Genomic DNA, 18,733 nt, shown 5'->3' with positions numbered 1-18,733 from the left:
TAATATAAAATATTAAAATATAAAAAGTTTTTATATCTGACAGTACCCATTTAAGTTTTATTGACTACAATGTGTTTATTCGCATAAAGTTTCTGACACACTGCATAAGTTCAATAAGGGCTAAAAGTGTTTTGCTCCTGATTTTTGTTTGTACTCAGTTACCCAAGCATTGATGGATTCCAGTTGCCCTGATAGGGTTTTTCTTTTATTGTGGCAATGTTCCAATATGACAAGCCGGACACCTTAGCTGATAAGCAGCCTGTGTAAAGGGGCCTTAAAGCGTACTTGTCATAGTGCAAAAAAATAAATAAGTGATGTTACTCAGTAACTAATCCTGTACATATAATTTTTATGATCTCCTATACTGGATACCAACACCCTTCATGATGACCCCTATGATGACCCCTAGTGGCTATTTTTATTTTTTTAGTAAAAATGTTTTTTTTTTAATAAATGTATATTTAAAAAGTCATCTTATCAGTAGAACTACAAAGTATAAAACGTTTTTAATAATGGCAGTGCCTCTTTAAGTTTGCCCTTGTAGGAGAAGTGACTGCCCAAGACATATTGCTTTATGGAAATTCGAATTTACCTTTACACACGACATAATGTCCCAATAAATTGACAATAAAGTCCTTTTTAGTGTTTTACCTACCAGGCTCATATTGTCCTTCAATAAATCCAAACACATTCCTGATAGTTTTCTGTACATTATATGTTTTCACATGAAGTTTTATTTTACTGCGAACAAGAAACAAATAAGAGAAATGACTTTGCTAATACAAATTAGTCTATTGAGCAATCAGAGGTTAGTTTGAATGTAAAGGGAGTTCAAGACAGTCGCTATGTGACCACCATACATAGTGCTACACCTTTTGTTTTTATATAACAATAAGAGCTCACAATGTATATCCATGACCTTGGTCGACAACACAAGAGGGTACATATCCCACTGTATGAAAAAAATATTCCGACATTTCCTGACCTGACAGGGGCCAAAAATATTCTGTTGGTCTTGCAGGAAAGGGAGGAGCCAGGAATCTGGAGACAACCCTACACTGACAATGAAAGAACTACACAACTTTCTGTCAGGGGTATTTCAAGCAAAAACATGCTTTGCTAAAACAAGTACAATTTGTGATAACAATAGATCTGTAAGTTATATGTTTTGGTGTGATAGCTTTATTTAAATACTATTTTTGATACCAGAATATCCCTTTAAGGGTATTCTTACACATACTGTATATGCTGCAGATGTTATTCTGGAAAAGCAATATAAAATTTGCATCATAAAATCAGCCACATAAACCCAGCAGCATAAAATCTGCAACTTGAACAGGATGTGTGAATATAATCTACCGTATATACTCGAGTATAAGCCGACCTGAATATAAGCCGAGGCTCCTAATTTCACCCAGGAAAAGTTATTGACTCGACTATAAGCCTAGGGTGGGAAATACATCATCCTCCCATGTCATCATCCAGACCCCGTCATCATCCAGACCCCCGTCATCACCCCCCCCTTCATCATCACCACCTGTCAATCCCTTCATCATCACCGCCTGTCAATCCCTTCATCAGTGGTCTTCAACCTGCGGACCTCCAGATGTTGCAAAACTACAACTCCCAGCATGCCGGACTAGTGACCTGCGGACCTCCAGAGGTTTCAAAACTACAACTCCCAGCATGCCGGGACAGCCGATGGCTGTCCGGGCATGCTGGGAGTTGTAGTTTTGCAACATCTGGAGGTCCGCAGGTTGAAGACCACTGAGAAGGGATTGACAGGCGGAGAGTTCACTCGAGTATAAGCCGAGGGGGGGGGGGGGGCGTTTTCAGCACGAAAAATCGTGCTGAAAAACTCGGCTTATACTCGAGTATATACGGTAATAGTAGCATAGGGCTTTATTGGGAGACGACCTTCTTTAAACACCATGGTGGAGATTTATCAAAACCTGTTCAGAGGATAAGTTGATGAGTTGCCCATAGCAACCAATCAGATCGCATTTTGCAGAGGCCTTGTTAAAAAGGAAAGAAGTGATCTGGGTGCTATGGGTAACACAGCAGCTTTTCCTCTGGACAGGTTTTGATAAATCTCCCCCCATGTGCTCCCGAGGCTATTCACAAGCTGCAAAAAAATGGTAACTTTAAAAGCAAAAAACATATGCAAATTTCAAACTCATTTCACGTTTTTTTTTTTTTTATATTTGGGAGATTGGGAAAATCTTTTTTTAATTTTTTGTTAAACAGTTTTTGGCAGATTTTTCAGCTGTTTTTGGAAGGGTTACAGCGAAAGCACTAGCCCCAAAATGTCTCTGTAATTGAGACAGATGCATTTTAGCACATAATTGGAGAAAAAGAAGACCCTGCCACCTATTTTTTATCTCTGTACCAATTATGGGCATAATGTGAAACAGTGGGAACTAAGTGACATTTTCCCATTATTTAAACTAAATTCAGTTGGGAAATTATTATTATTATTTTTAATGTAAAAACATACGGTAATCTAAAAGTCAGTGGGGACGTACCCTAATAAGGTTTTTCAAAAAGGATAAACAGTGGAAATCACAAACTACATAGAAACCAGTCATTTGAATTATTTTGTAGACATTGAACAATAATAAGATCATTTGTTATGGGCTCTTACTAATAATTAACAATTATTTGTAGCTTGTGTAGTGTCTAGGAAGTAATGTACCACATACAATTTGAAACACGTTTTGCACAAATACCATACAGTGAATCTCATATTCCTCATCATGCCAATAGGGTCATTAGGGGATAATTCTTATCGGCTTCCGACCGATTGCCATGGTTACCAAAGGCCTCTGCCGAAAACACCTTATGAGTAATCCCCTCCATGGACAATTAATTGCTGTATGACAATGTTGCTGGTTCCATTTCTTTCACCTTTTGCTGTTCCCAATGTTAACATTGTCTTTGCTTAAATTGTATTTACAAAATATTAGACTACAATTTTTTGTTACAATTTGTCCAAATTATCCTTAATAATAATAATAATAATAATAATAATTATATATAGTACCTTTTATTAGCAATTTTCTAAACAAAAATACAATATACAGGTACATACATGAAAAAAATGCCACATTATGTGGAGGGAGCTTTTACTTATAAGGGTGGCTAATACCTACAGAAGGGCTATGACCTAAATGGGGCTGCTACCTATAGGGAACATTATCTACTACTTCTAGGGAACAACTATCTACAGGCGGAGCTACCTACAGGACGCAACTTTCTATGAGGAACCTACGTACTAGGAGAAACTATCTACAGGGGACAATCCTCTATTACTATTGGGGGGCAACTATCTGCTACTTCTAGGGGGCCCTACCGACATGGGGCACCTCACTACTCCGGGCAACTATGTAATAGGAGAAACTATGTGAAGGGACCTGTCTACTTACTGGGTCAACGTAACTACCTGTGTGCATTGTATGTGGAAATGGAGTTAAAAACATGGACCAGAGCTGTGTGCTTGCCCTCCAGGCAAAAAAAATTTGTGACACTACCACAATTTATATATACAGTGGTCCCTCAACAGGATTGAAACCATCGTATGTTGAGGAATCTGTGCAATGTAAAGTATAGGAAGTTATACTCTTCATCGCCGTCATCATGTCGCTGCGCACGCCGCTCCTATTAGATGACGGTATGGCGTGCGCGGCGATGTGATGACGACGTAAGAGAACTACGGCGATGCAGGGGATCCTGTAGAGAATGTTGTCGCCGGATAGCCGTTTAATGTGCCCCGTGTGGTCCGGTGATGGTCACTCCCCTGTCCCCGGCACTCCGGACCACACGGGGCACATTAAACGGCTATCCGGCGACAACTGAAGCAGTCTTTGCTGCCAGATAGCCGTTTATGCGATGGCCCCGTGCTGCCTTCAACATGCGATGGCCTCAGAGAGGCCATCGTATGATGTCGGGGACATCGTAGGTCGGGGGGTCGCTGTACTTAATTTTACTATGACATTAAATATATGCACATTTCAATAAATCTTATATATTTCTGAGCCCTGCCGACAAGGTGCTTCTGAATGTTGATGTCAATTTTCTTTTTTTTTTTTGGGGGGGGGGGGGGGGGGCGCAGAATTTAATTCTTGGGCCAGTTTTGGAAATACATCGGAATACCCTTTGGCCAGTATCCCAATGTATGCTAGCACCGTACCCACAAAGCATCGTGCCACTAATTTGGTAACGTTTTGTGTAGTATGGTAATGAATTCATGTACACTTTGTAATGTTATTGACACAAAAAGATAAATGATAAAAGAATGAATACCAAATTCCACTTTAGAGGGATCAAATATGTGGGCCAATACACAGTACTATACACAGGAGGTATGGGCGTTGAATGTTTGTCACAGAACAATTTGAATATAGGCATTAGATCATGTTGCATCACGGCTATGGTTAGTAAAAAGGATCACTTTGCGACCCACAAGTGACTATGACCTGACGGTCTCAAGAAATCCATGGATGTATTTTTTTTTTATGTTGTGTCAGGTCACAGCCACTTGTGGGTCACAACCGGTCACTAACATTAGTTGCGATTCAGAGCGACGCAGTGATCTTTGGTTGTGCAACCCCTATGGCCAAAATTGAAGCGTAGCCCTAGCATAACTAGCATATAGTGGGATAGAACAATAGTGAACAAAACCGAATTAGCACCCCACAAAAAAAAAAAGTACCTTTGTTTGGGGTCCACACATCAATAAAGCCCCTTTGGACCTCATACAGTAAGGCTGGGTTCGCACAATGGAATCTCCGACCGGAGATCCCAAGTTGCAGACAGCAGTCTGTGCTAGAACCGTCCCCATAGACGTCTGGAGATTCCGTTGTGTGAAGTCGGCCTAATATTGCTTTTTTATTTTATTATTTTTTTTAATAACATGAAATAATATTGCTTTAATCATGCCTTACAAAGCACTCCAAACCACAACCAACCATCTTACAGCAACCAGGTACCTCCAGGTATCTCTATGGAGCTAACCATCTTTTCTTATAAAGACTGTATCAATCTCTCCCCACTTTCTCACAATTTGCCCCTTTTTTCTCAAATCTAGATGCCCCCTTTCTCACACAGATGCCCTCCACATCCTCCCCTTCCTCTAATTCTTACACTGCTCTCTTTTGTTTGTTTCTGTGTTTGGCTTAAAGGATACCTCTCATCAAAAAAACTTTTGATATATTATAGATTAATGCAGAATAACTTTACAATTGCATGTTATTAAAAAATATGCTACTTTCTATTTAATTTTCCACTTTGAAGAAATTACCACTAGGGGTCTCCCTACCAGTCCTGGCAGCAAGCATTTCAGACTCATGCTGGAGTCCTAAACACTACGAGCTGCCAGTCTGCTTTGTTCACAAAGGGGAACACTCAGAGCTGCCAGCCTGCTTTGTTCACAGCCTGTTTGGCTGTGAACAAAGCAGGCTGGCAGCTCTGAGTGTTTAGGACTCCAGCATGAGTCAGAAATGCTTGCTGACAGGACTGATCGGGAAAAATACAATAGAAAGAAGCATATTTTTCATTAACATGCTATTGGAAAGTTATTCAACATTCATTAATCTAAAATATATCAAAAGTTTATTTGATGAGAGGTACCCTTTAATAAAAATCTACACTAAAAACTGCCTGTGTACATTCAGTCTTATTCAAAAGCCCCATTCAAAAGATGAACAACATGTAAAGGAAGAGTTAAAAATGGATGTACTAAAGCAATGGTCTCCAAACTGCGGCCCTCTAGATGTTGCAAAACTACAACTCCCAGCATGCCCGGACAGCCAACGGCTGTCCGGGCATGCTGGGAGTTGTAGTTTTGCAACATCTAGAGGGCCGCAAATTGGAGACCACTGTACTAAAGGATTTGTGTTTTCCGAGGCGAACATGTCATGTTATGGAGCAAAGGTTTTAGGACTCTCTCTGCTGGCGAAACAAAATATTAAACTATTCCCGAGCATTTCAACAAAAGTTTTACTTTGCCAAAGAGGTTCTCTACTTTTTCGTAAATGAGGCTCAAATATCTATTGCAGTAAGTCACCGATAAACCCTGATCCTTAGGATGGCAGCAGCAAAGCGGGAAATTGAATCTTCTCTGGAGGCTGAAATAATGGACATATCACCGCAGCACGTGGGAGAGAAAAAATTGTATGAGATTTCAGGCTAAAAGAAGATTTCTGCTTCCCAGTAAGTAAAGTGCCAATAGCAAGAGATGAATACAGGCTATATAAAGGCTAAATGAATCACTTTATGTATAGAAAATATAGAATGTAGAAATAACATCAAACCATCGATGTGCCAGCTATGTGCTACATTACTTACACTTTGTAAATGCCAAACCTTCTTTTAGTGTGCCCCCCCCCTACCTCTGATTTCTATGGAGCCTTTGTTTCCCTGCTTTCCGTATGTATTTATTTTTAAATATATGTGATCTATTCTGACTGGATGCATTAAAGTGCACCTTTATACATGGATTATTTTATATTGCATGACAGCTTTATGTACTATAATTCTTAAAGTCCACCTGTCGTCAACAAAAACTTTTTATATAATGTAGATAATACCATTATATGTATATTTGTAATATACATTGGTTAAAAAAATATGTATATGTTTGTCCCTGCAGCTATTGCCTCTGTGTCTCTATGTGGAGTCCAAATACAGGAAGTGAGGGCGGACAATCAGGGCTCTGCACACTGAGGACAAGCAGGGTTCTGTACACTGAGGACAAGCAGGGTTCTGTACACTGATGACAAGCAGGGCTCTGTGCACTGAGGACAAGCAGGGCTCTGTGCACTGAGGACAAGCGGGGCTCTGTACACTGAGGACAAGCAGGGCTCTGTGCACTGAGGACAAGCGGGGCTCTGTACACTGAGGACAAGCGGGGCTCTATACACTGAGGACAAGCGGGGCTCTGTACACTGAGGAAAAGCAGGGCTCTGTACACTGAGGACCAGCGGGGCTCTGTACACTGAGGACCAGCGGGGCTCTGTGCAGTGAGGACAAGCAGGGCTCTGTACACTGAAGACAAGCGGGGCTCTGTACACTGAGGAGAAGCGGGGCTCTGTACACTGAGGACAAGCAGGGCTCTGTGCACTGAGGACAAGCAGGGCTCTGTGAAGTGAGGCTCTGTGAAATGCTCCCGGCGCACACATGAGAATGATTGACAAGCCAGGAGCCTGCACAGAGCCCTGCTTGTCCTGCCCTCACTTCCTTTATTTGGACTCCTCACAGAGACACACAGGCAATAGCTGCAGGGACAACATTTTTTCACCCAAAAATATACATATTTTTTAACCAATGTATATTACAAATATCCAGCAAAATAGATAATAGTAGTCGGCACTCCTACCCCAGCAACTCCTCACTTACAGCAGACTATCCGCAATGCGGAGATTTCACACAGCATACAGCTCCTGACTGTCCTAAACCGATGACCGTGGTTCAAAAGCCCCAGAGACACAGTTCCAATATGAAAGCATGAAAGAAGATGGGCTTCACTCATCAGTCTGAAGGTGAAGGAATTCTTTATTTCATAAGTGCAGATAAAACAGAGTGCAGACACGGACGGGACTCAGGGAACGCCGCAGGTCAGCAACATGTCGGTTAACAGCTGTTTGTGCATGCATCCAGACGCTTTGTCAGACCCATGATGGGTCTGATGGGCCTGACGAACCGTGCGGACGCACAGGCAAACAGCTGTTACCCGACATGGTGCTGACCTGCGGCATTCCCGTAGTCCCGTCCGTGTCTGCACCCTGTTTTATCTGCACTTATGAAATAAAGAATTCCTTTACCTTCAGACCGGTGAGTGAAGCCCATCTTCTTTCATGCTTGTATATTACAAATATACATATAATGTTATTATCTACATTATATAAAAAGTTTTTTTGACGACAGGCGCACTTTAAGAATTATAGTGGATAAAGCTGTCATGCAATATAAAATAATCAATGTATTTGATATCTTGGCGCTTGCTGAATATTTTTTGTTTGGTTGCTTTAGCATTAGAGTCACAGCTGAGGTGCTCTTCACTATATTAGGATAAGCCAACTAATTTATACTTGCCAACATTTTTCATCCCAAAATCTGTTTTATTTAAGGAGTATTCCAGGATTTTTTTTATTTATTTGACTATGCTACAGGGGCTGTGTAATTAGTGCAGTTCATAATATAGTGTCTGTACCTGTATTTGATGGATAGTCTCACAATTTTTATGTGATCTTTTCCCCAATGTTTATTTTTAACAGCATACAAAATGAGTGTTGTCTCGTTTTCCCAGGTTGCAGTGCAGCCCGAGACATTACATCAGGTGTAGAAAAGGAAAATAGCAGTGCTTCGATTGGGAGGGGGGGAGTGACCACTGAGTGGTAAGGAGATCATTTTCTACAAGGCTGCAGGGAATTGTAGTTCCATGAACAGCATGCATAGCTCAGGTGTGCTGCAGTGGGTGGGGTGACTGAGGCGTGTGAGGTAGAAAATTGAACTCACACTTACAAACAAGGGATCCTGGGACTTGTAGTTGTAAGCCAGACCAACACACAAAAAGGGTTGAAAATAGTAGGGGGTGTGGCTTTGCAGGGGGGCATGGCTTTTTTAGAGATGCGTGGTGTGCGAGCCAGAACAAAGCACCATAAAGGACCAAAGTAGAAGGGCGTATGGCTTTTGGGAAGAGGCATGGCTTTTAAGCCAGACCAAGATATTCACCTAGAGATGTGGAGCTTGTGGAGTAAGGTGGGGCTGAGCTGTTGTGAAGAGATTGTGGTTGAAGGACCTGTGATGTGGGTAAAACAGGCAAAATGGTGTTTTCGACCTTGAGCAGAAACAAAAAAAGAGCCGAAAATATAAAGGGTATGGCTTATGGCGTGGCTGTCAGCAGGGGCAGGGCTTGAAAGCTGGACTGACTCATTCTCCCTGAGATGCCAAGGGACTTGCCCCCCTCACGTAACGAGGTGGGTTAGGGTTAATTTAACTATACCATATTCTTAGTTGACAAATAAGTAACATGCGTAACAAGTTTGGTCGAAATATCAGTTTAGAAGTGATCCTGGAACATACATATACACACATTAAGTTCTGTGTGTGTGTGTGCGTATATATATATATATATATATATATATATATATATACACACACATATATATATATATATATATATATATATATATATATATATATACACATATATATACACACTCACACACATTTGCCATAAATGTTAAGGCAGTTTCATTAATCACCTGATTGACTCATTTCCCTACAATGTTGCCTTTACTAATTGCTAGAAAAAAAGTTGCAGTGGTGAAAACAGTGATTTGACTCTAACTCTTGGCAATGTTATGTAATCTAGCTGTGCTTTCATGAAAATTGCAGCTGATGTACGAACTCACCAGTATGACAGCTTCCTGTCGGCTTCCCCTACATAGAAAGTTCATTCTAGCCAACGACAAACTATTCTCAGAAAAAGCTGAGCAAAGCTCTCTCCTAGCTCCATTACAAGGCTGATATGCCAGAATAAAATTGTGCTTTAATAAACCCACTGTAAAATGAATGCAAGTATATTGTTATTAGTCTGTATGCTGATTTAAAACGTCCATACCTGTCCTCATAAGGTGGAACGAACCCTGGTCCAACCCTATATGTGATATTCAGTCTGCCTTTCCATGTATTAGGCACCTCCATTCCAGACATCTTACTAGAAGACATAAATATAAGTCAAATTAAATTAAAGGGGAACTCCGGTGGGGGAAAAAAAAATTCAAATCAACTGGCTCCAGAAAATGAAACAGATTTGTAAATTACTTCTATTTAAAAATATCAACCCTTCCAGTACTTATCAGCTGCCTAAACTACAGATATACTACAGAGAAATTTGTGAATTTTTTTCCAGTCTGACAACAGTGCTCTCTGCTGCCACCTCTGTCCGTGTCAGGTAGGAACTCCAGAGCTGGAGAGGTATTCAATGGGGATTTGCTTCTAATCTGGACAGTGCCTGACACGGACAGAGGTATTATACAGCAGCTGATAAGTACTGGAAGGCTTCAGATTTTTTAATAGAAGTAATTTACAAATCTGTTTAACTTTCTGGCACCAGTTGATTTGAAAACATTTGTTTTCCACTTGTTTCCACCGGAGTTCCCCTTTAACATAAGATTTACGTTATACATAAAAAAAAAATTTGCAAAAAGTTCTGCGCGGTATCTTTATCCAGAAACAATGCCACTCAGGATAGGCAATTGTTATTTGATAGTGAGGGTCTATTTCTGGAAGCCTCTCCAAATGAATGGGAATAACTGAATAAATGGATTGGAATGAATTTATTTGATATATTGGGTATCCTAAAAATTGGCCTCTACAGTATATTAAAGTCACAGAAAACCTCTCTAAAGTTTATAGTTTGGTGGGGAAAAATGTTAGTTTATTATGGCTTTGCGGTTTTTGGCTGTGGAGCTTCTACATACACAGCACATTGGATTCAAGCGCACTAGTCGTATCATTCGGAAGGTAAGAGTACACATGGGTCATTCATAGAGAGATGTTCATGCACAGGTCTGATGTCATATTAGATGAACACACCCTTTAAGTATACCTGAGATATTTGACAGCATCATTGTAACCAATTGGTGTCACTGGAATTTGGGGCAGTTTGATATCCTTTTCATCTAAGAAAAATGCAGACTCTAAAAGTAAAAAAAAAAATAACCACTATATTTAAATGGCAATTTTATAAAATAAAAATTACATGTAATATAAAGATCTGACAGCTGTGGACTAGTAAAGAAATCTTTTCATACAATCTTCTATGTTCTGTTCAATCTTCACGTTTTTACCATACTGTTTTCAATCCGTTTTTCTAAAGAAAACCATATGGCAAGAAAACGGATGGAACAGTATGGGAAAAAGTAAATCGTATGCGTTTTTAAACAGTATACTGTTTTTAAAAGTGCATACTGTTCCGTCCGTTTTTATAGAAAAAAAAAACCCTACGTTTTTGAAAATTTGGTCCATTTTTAATGGGAGGGGTTTTGGGTGGGGACTTTAGGATTCAAATGCGCATGTGCAAAGTAAAAATGTATACGTTTTTCCCGTATGGAACCGTTTACATGTGCGTTTCCCATTGACATCCATGTTAAAAAAAAGTATGCGGTTGCAGTACGGTTTTTAAACCGGAGACAAAATCGTGGTCAACCACGGTTTTGACTCCGGTTTAAAAACCCAACTGCATACATTTTTTTTTACATGGACGTCAATGGGAAACGCACATGTATACGGTTCCATACGGGAAAAACATATGGGTTTTTTTTCTATAAAAACTGACGGAACTGTATGCACTTTTAAAAACAGTATACTGTTTAAAAACACATACGGTTTACTTTTTCCCATACTGTTCCATCCGTTTTTTTCCCATACGGTTTTTGATAGAAAACGTATGCGGGAACCGTAGTTGAAAAACGTAGTGTGAACCCAGCCTGACACGTGTTTGCTTATTTATCACATTTAGGCCATGTGCATCCCAGAATCCTGACAAAGCCCGCTAACATTCTTCCATCAATGCATGTGAATGGGACATTAGTTATGTCCTTTTTATATGCTCCAGAAAAAGTCTATGGGGGAGATTTATGAAAACCTGTGCAGAGGAATTGTTGCCCAGTTGCCCATAGCAACCAATCAGATCGCTTCTTTCATTTTTAACAAGGCCTCTGTAAAATGAAAGAAGCGATCTGATTGGTTGCTATGGGTAACTGGGTAACTTTTCCTTTGCACAGGTTTTGATAAATCTCCCCCTATGTGCTGCAGATTTTAAAATCCAGAGTATATGCATTACTGTGGATTTAATTCTGCCATGGATCTTATCCATATGTAAATTTAGTCACTAATCTGCAACAGGCATCAAAGTTCAGATGTAGATTTCTGTCACAAATTATCATGAATATTCACAGTGGATTTATGTGGTGCAATTCCTCTTAGTGCATCATTTCTATGTTTTTTGGAAACAGAAATCTGAGTTGAAAAACTGTCTGATTGTGAGACAATGGCCCTTATTTACGAAGAGTGGAGTTTTGGTTTCTTTGTGGGTTTTAATTCCCTACAATTTATTTTCCACGGTATTTACTAAGGTTTCCCTACATTTCCCACTTTCCCTACACTTTGCTTTTTTTTTTTTTACACATGCTCTGATCTGTAGGGTTTTCCTCAGCTGAAATCCACCACATTTTATGTGGAAACCTTAGTAAATATGTTGGGTTTTTGTGAAAATGTCGGGAACACGCCCCTTTTTGGAGACCACGCCCCTTGCAGCCACGCCCCTTTTTCGGATTTTCTTAGCAAAATGGAGAGTGAGTCAGGGTTTTTTTCAATTCTGGCGCAAATTCTGGCACAAAATTTCTGGTGCATTGCGACAGAATCTGGCACACAACCCCACAAAACATGTCGGGTTTGCAATAGTAAATGAGGGCCATTGTCTGATATTTAAAGAATTTATTGGCAAACTATGGTGAAAAATAAGTATTTGGTCAATAACAAAAGTTCATCTCCATACTTGTTGGCAAAGCCAGAGGTCAAATGTTTTCTGTAAGTCTTCACAAGGTTTTCACACACTGTTGCTGGTATTTTGGCCCATTCCTCCATGTAGATCTCCTCTAGAGCAGTGATGTTTTGGGCTGTTGCTGTGCAACATGGACTTTCAACTCCCTCCAAAGGTTTTCTATGGAGTTGAGATCTGGAGACTGGCTAGGCCACTCGAGGACCTTAAAATGCTTCTTACGAAGCCACTCCTTCGTTGCCCGGGTGGTGTGTTTGGGATCATTGTCATGCTGAAAGACCCAGTCACGTTTCATCTTCAATGCCCCTGCCCATTCATTCTTTCCTTTACACGGATCAATCGTCCTGGTCCTTTTGCAGAAAAACAGCCCCAAAGCATGATGTTGTCTTATATGTCTTCCATTTTCTAATATTTGCTCCCACAGTTGATTTCTTCACACCAAGCTGCTTGCCTGTATCAGACACAGTCTTCCAAGCCTGGTACGGGTCTACAATTTTGTTTCTGGTGTCCTTCGACAGCTCTTTGGTCTTGGCCATAGTGGAGTTTAGAGTGTCACTGTTTGAGGTTGTGGACAGGTGTCTTTTATACTGATAACAAGTTCAAACAGGTGCCATTAATACAGGTAACGAGTGGAGGACAGAGGAGACCCTTAAAGAAGTTGTTACAGGTCTGTGAGAGCCAGAAATCTTGCTTGTTTGTAGGTGACCACATACTTATTTTCCACCATAATTTGCAAATAAATTCTTTAAAAATCAGACAGACAATGTGATTTTATGGATTTTTTTTTCTCATCATGTCTCTCATAGTTGAGGTACACATATGATGAAAAAGATCGACCTCTCATCTTTTTAAGTGGAAGAACTTGCATAATTGGTGGCTGACTAAATACTTTTTTGCCCCACTGTACAGCTTGTGTCATATCACTTCACAGTAGATTGGCTCATTAAAGAACCAAGCCAAATTCCTTTTTTGCCTCATATATTCACAGGTAGACTTGTGTATGTCAACCAATGTAGAAGAAGAACAAGTGGCACTGCTAGTAACCACAGGGTCTAAAAACAAAGGATACACTTTGGAGGTATACAACAGATAGGTACTTGCACATGGGGTCCCATCGGAGGTGCTAGGTGAAACAGAACGATATCAGTAAAAGAGCAAACATAGAAAAAAACCACACCTGCACTCACCGCAAGGGTACCGCAATTCCGGCCTCACTCAAACGGTGCCTACAATCCAAGATCGGGCATATCAGATATCACTTCTGATATGCCCGATCTTGGATTGTAGGCACCGTTTGAGTGAGGCCGGAATTGCGGTACCCTTGCGGTGAGTGCAGGTGTGGTTTTTTTCTATGTTTAGACTTGTGTATGTACTTAGAATCATCTGCAAGGGGTGTAAGAAGGAATCAGAAGGGGAGTGTGTGAGGACTAGAGGACCTGATGTGGCCTGTGATGTAAGAAGGAATCAGAAGGGGAGTGTGTGAGGACTAGAGGACCTGGTGTGGCCTGTGATGTAAGAAGGAATCAGAAGGGGAGTGTGTGAGGACTAGAGGACCTGGTGTGGCCTGTGATGTAAGAAGGAATCAGAAGGGGAGTGTGTGAGGACTAGAGGACCTGATGTGGCCTGTGACGTAGACAAGGTCTGGGTTTGTCTGCTGAAGAATTGTGGTGATCTAGAAGCTGAAGCAAGTGACGAGTAATTGACTAGCAACAGTGCGGGGGTCATTTAAGAGCCTGTTAGGGACCCTGAGGTTAGGAAATGCTGGCTTGGTGTGGCAGCCCCTGTATTCTGAATTTATATAAGTACTGTAAGAGATAGTGGCCTAAGCATGAATATTGTGACCTAAAAGAGGGTCCCTAGAATAAAAGGGTCATTCGAGAAGAAACCCTTGTCCTGCATACAATGTACACTACATGTCCCAGTAATGTCACAGAACAAGGAAAATAGTTATGTCACAGTACAGGAATAATCAACACAATGTTCTCATAATACTGGATAATATTGTATTACAGTAAAGAAAACAATGTAATGATGTCATAGTGCACATATAATATTTAAAAGAATATCATAGTACAGATATAATGGGTATAGTGAGGTCACAGATCACTTTAAGGCCATAACTTCTAACCGTGGGACTGAAGTATGATATTTATGTGAGGCATCAGTCGTCTGATACTATAGATGTAAGTTTGATTTTCTACTTTTTAAAAATACAAATCACATATAAACCATCAGTGATCTCCATCTACAGACTATTATGATTACATGCTCCTTACTAGTAGATGGGTAGAATGGTGTTAAGGGATCGCCATCAGGTATAAGAACAGTTCCTCTCTGTGCCCCCGTTCCTGGCAGCCACCAGTCCACAGGGTATACTCTGTCAAGGCTACCAACCACATAGTCTGCTGGATCAGAATATAAAATCATTCCAGCGCAGCCAAACTTCGCTCCATTGTTCACCTAAGGTTAAAAATTGAGAAGTAGCAATAATCCTACTTGTAAATAAATGACTACTGTTTGTATATATTTTACTTACTAACCTTGTCTCCTCTGAAAACTTTACCATATCTGGCAATTGCTACAGTCCCAGTAAGATTCATTGTGAGATTCCGTGTTAGGTATTGGAAGTCTTCAACTGTACCATAGTTCACATAAACTGGATCTCCCTATGGAAAGAAAGTCTGCTCGGCCCAGAAATCTTGGTTGTTTGTAGGTGACCAAATACTTATTTTCCACCATAATTTGCAAATAAATTCTTCAAAAATCAGACAATGTGATTTTATGGATTTTTTTCTCATTATGTCTCTCATAGTTGAGGTATACCTATGATGAAAATTACAGGCCTCTCTCATCTTTTAAAGTGAAAGAACTTGCACAATTGGTGGCTGACTAAATACGTTTTTTGCCCCAGTTTTCTTTGGGTCCCCTTAGGTACAATCCCAAAATATGTGGATTTATTATTTGTCATTCAGGATATCGTCAGATAGGCGTGACTTTTGATAATTAATAAGCGGGATTATACAATCAGGGGGTGTCAATAAATTATACATGCCCCTCAATGTAAAACATTCACACCCCCTGACTGTTTGTTTAATTCCGGTCATCACCTGAATTGTCAGACAAACTATAAATGCCCATATCTTAGGAACGGGAGGGCGTATCAAGAAACTGTAAAAAGGTGTTTGACCAGGGCACCCTATCTTATTTAATAAAAATCTATAAAATACAAACTCCTCAGCAACCCTTTACTAGGGTCATTTCTAAATTGTTAAATTGTTTTCGGGATATGCTAATTCTTAATAAATATCCACAGCACATCATCTTACCACAATAACACCGGATGGTGAATACGCATTGAAAGGATTTACTACTGTAGAATCATTCTGGTCAGGACTGAGAATCTTTTCGACTTTAGCAGCGATATCGCTTTCAACCCCATCGGAAGACAAGATCGACACATAATTGGGATCACTTGCATTGGGGTAAGAGAGAAGAACTTTGTAGTTGTATATCTTGGATCCATGGAGACTTGACTTCCAAGTGTCATGTATATGCTTCACAAGCACCTCCTCCTCCTGGACACTTCCAGCTATATGAGGCCTGCTAGCAAAAAACCTGCAGAGAAAAAAATTAAATCTTATCTCATCTGTAACTAATGCCCATAGAGTCATCTTGCTCTACAGATCATAATCCAGCGTATGCTAAATTCCTGTGGAAAATTCATTGAAGTAATGTCTTTGATTGTTTTATTTATATGAATGGGATCTGCAGAAATTCATGCACCTGGTGCAGGAAGAACTCCATTTACATAAAGAGACACACGTGCGGAGCGCCACATAGGGTAATAACCACAATAGAAACCAGACTAAATAGCCATAAAGGATGCACACCCAGTATCATATAATGTAAGAAAATGTAAGCTTTATTATAACACATATGGCACAAAGCAAGGAAAAACACTCTAAAAACACTTAAAAAGGCTCAGAAGAGCCACACTACAACAGTGGGACCAATTGTGGTCACCACAGGACATGGGAAGAAAAATGGAAGGGATCCCTCCTATCACTCACCAAATGAATAACAATAAAACTCGGATGACAAAAAAGTAGTGGACAGTCAACAAACGGTGCATGCCAGCCCCCAAATAATAAATGATACAATGCGACAGGGAAGCAGGTGCAAGGATGTAAAACACAGCACACTAATATACAAACACAGTGGACGATCCAGAGACGGAGGAAGGAGGGATAAGTGTCCCAATCAGCCCATGTCCAATACAGATGCCCAAGCACATATGGTAATAACGTCACAGAAGCTGATAAAAATACCAGTTAGCAATAGAGCTACTTACCTGGGTGGGTTGTGGTGTAGCCACAACTATATGGTTTACTGGATTTTTCTATACAGATGCCCAACTGACTTTATAGCACCTCTTATGTACTATATCTCTGTTTCCCTAATCTATCTAGGCATCCATTTTATAGTATTTTATATTTATTGTTTCCACTGCTTGTTGCCCCTTGGGATGGGGGCATTAACATTGCCTGACACTACTTCTCACATAGTGTAAGTAGTGCATGGTATAGTTATTGCCACCCACAATGTTTAATTATTGCCAGTGTTTATTGTAATCTGCACCTCTCGTCAGGGTGCTGTAATGACAACCGGGGATATCTTCTCTTTGGCTTGTGGTTCACCAGTGATGGTTGTGTGTTCCATCCTATGCAGGAGGTGATGTGACTCTGGCTGTGGATACGGACCGCAACATAATGCCAATGCTGGCGGGCAGGTGCAACCTCTGAGATAACTACAGATGGTAAGTTAAGAAAGTTATTACTACCTGTTTACACTAAATTATTGTATTAGAAGTAATTGGTAGGTGTCGTCAATTAACCTCATTGTAAGTATGTGCTACTCTTATTTTATTTGTGACTGTGAACTTCAGCTTGAAAGCATGTTCTCAGTCCTGTTATATGAGGAAGGAGGTAAACCCTCTGAAAAGCACGTTTTATATTGGACTAAATAAATATTAATTGCCTTTTGGGAAACTACTGGTTTACAGTTGTGCTCCTTGAGACACCGCTTTTTCGTTTTTATCTGGTGCGATTTACATAAAGGGCATCTGCCATATGTAAATACACTTTAAAAGTTATATATAAGCTACAAAGTTACATCATTTTAATTATATATTTTATACAAGCACCAAGCTATGGTATTGCCAGTAAGAGTTTTACCACCTTGTAATAGAGTATATAAAGATGTTTCCCAAAAAGAACATCCAGAAGGAATAAATGTTAGATCACTTGGGGCCCCACAGTCACTAGTACAAAGTCCCAAGTCTCTATCCTCCTCACCAGCACAGCTGTGGTCCAGTATGTGTGCCATTGTATGATACAAACTCTATGGAAGTTATGGGTACAGCTAATGAGAGCAGCACATGCTGGTGAGGAGGAATGGGAGATTTTGGACCCCTCTACCAGTGATCTGTGGGGACACCCCCTTGATAACACTGTCAATTTGTGATTGTGGACAGAAATCTTTAATGCTGAGCATATTGGTATACCCAGCAGGCATTAGATCACTATAACCTATGATCTGCTTAGAAAGGACTGCTAAATGTAAAAATACTCCAAAAATAGATATATATAGCAAACTTCTTTTCCCATTAATGCATCTAGAGTTGGTTAGTTAAAGAGAAAGTTAAACAGATTTTTAAATTACTTCAATTAAACATTATTAATCCGTCCAGTACTTATCAGCTGCTGTTTACTACAGAGAAAGTTCTTTTCTGTTTGAATTTCTTTTCTGTCTGTCTACAGTGCTCTCTGCTGACACCGCTGTCCATGTCAGGAACTGTCCAGAGCAGGAACAAATTTCCATAGCAAACCTCTCCTGCTCTGGACAGTTCCTGACATGGACAGAGGAGTCAGCAGAGAGCACTGTGGCCAGACAGAAAAGAAACTCAAAAAGAAAAGAACTTCCTGTGCAGCATACAGCAGCCGATAAATACTGGACGGATTAAGAGTTTTTAAATAGAAGTAATGTACAAATGTGTTTAACTTTTTGCCACCAGTTGATTTAAAAAAAAATAATTCCACTGGAGTACCCCTTTAAGTCAATCAATGTACCCGTAAAGGGCTATTCTCATCTCAACTAACATAGATAAAC

General features: G+C 40.1%; 1 protein-coding gene across 10 annotated transcripts in view; it reads right to left on the bottom strand.

The window, feature by feature from the left end:
• LOC130295729 (putative N-acetylated-alpha-linked acidic dipeptidase) overlaps positions 1 to 18,733 on the bottom strand; it is a 115,703-nt gene that overhangs the window by 73,857 nt on the left and 23,113 nt on the right. For all 10 annotated transcript variants that reach the window (XR_008848974.1, XM_056546779.1, XM_056546777.1 and 7 more), the window contains 6 exons: positions 15,892 to 16,180; positions 15,106 to 15,231; positions 14,842 to 15,025; positions 10,613 to 10,703; positions 9,623 to 9,718; positions 656 to 741 (listed from right to left, as the gene is read on the bottom strand). Coding sequence is in view for 9 of the 10 variants with exons in the window: in XM_056546779.1 (XP_056402754.1) it covers positions 656 to 741; positions 9,623 to 9,718; positions 10,613 to 10,703; positions 14,842 to 15,025; positions 15,106 to 15,231; positions 15,892 to 16,180 (872 nt within the window). In the remaining variant the exon portion in view is untranslated. The remainder of the gene's footprint in view (positions 1 to 655; positions 742 to 9,622; positions 9,719 to 10,612; positions 10,704 to 14,841; positions 15,026 to 15,105; positions 15,232 to 15,891; positions 16,181 to 18,733) is intronic.

This window comes from Hyla sarda, chromosome 11 (assembly GCF_029499605.1).
Source record: "Hyla sarda isolate aHylSar1 chromosome 11, aHylSar1.hap1, whole genome shotgun sequence".
Lineage (NCBI taxonomy): Eukaryota > Metazoa > Chordata > Amphibia > Anura > Hylidae > Hyla > Hyla sarda.
This window is presented reverse-complemented; position numbering and strand designations above follow the sequence as displayed.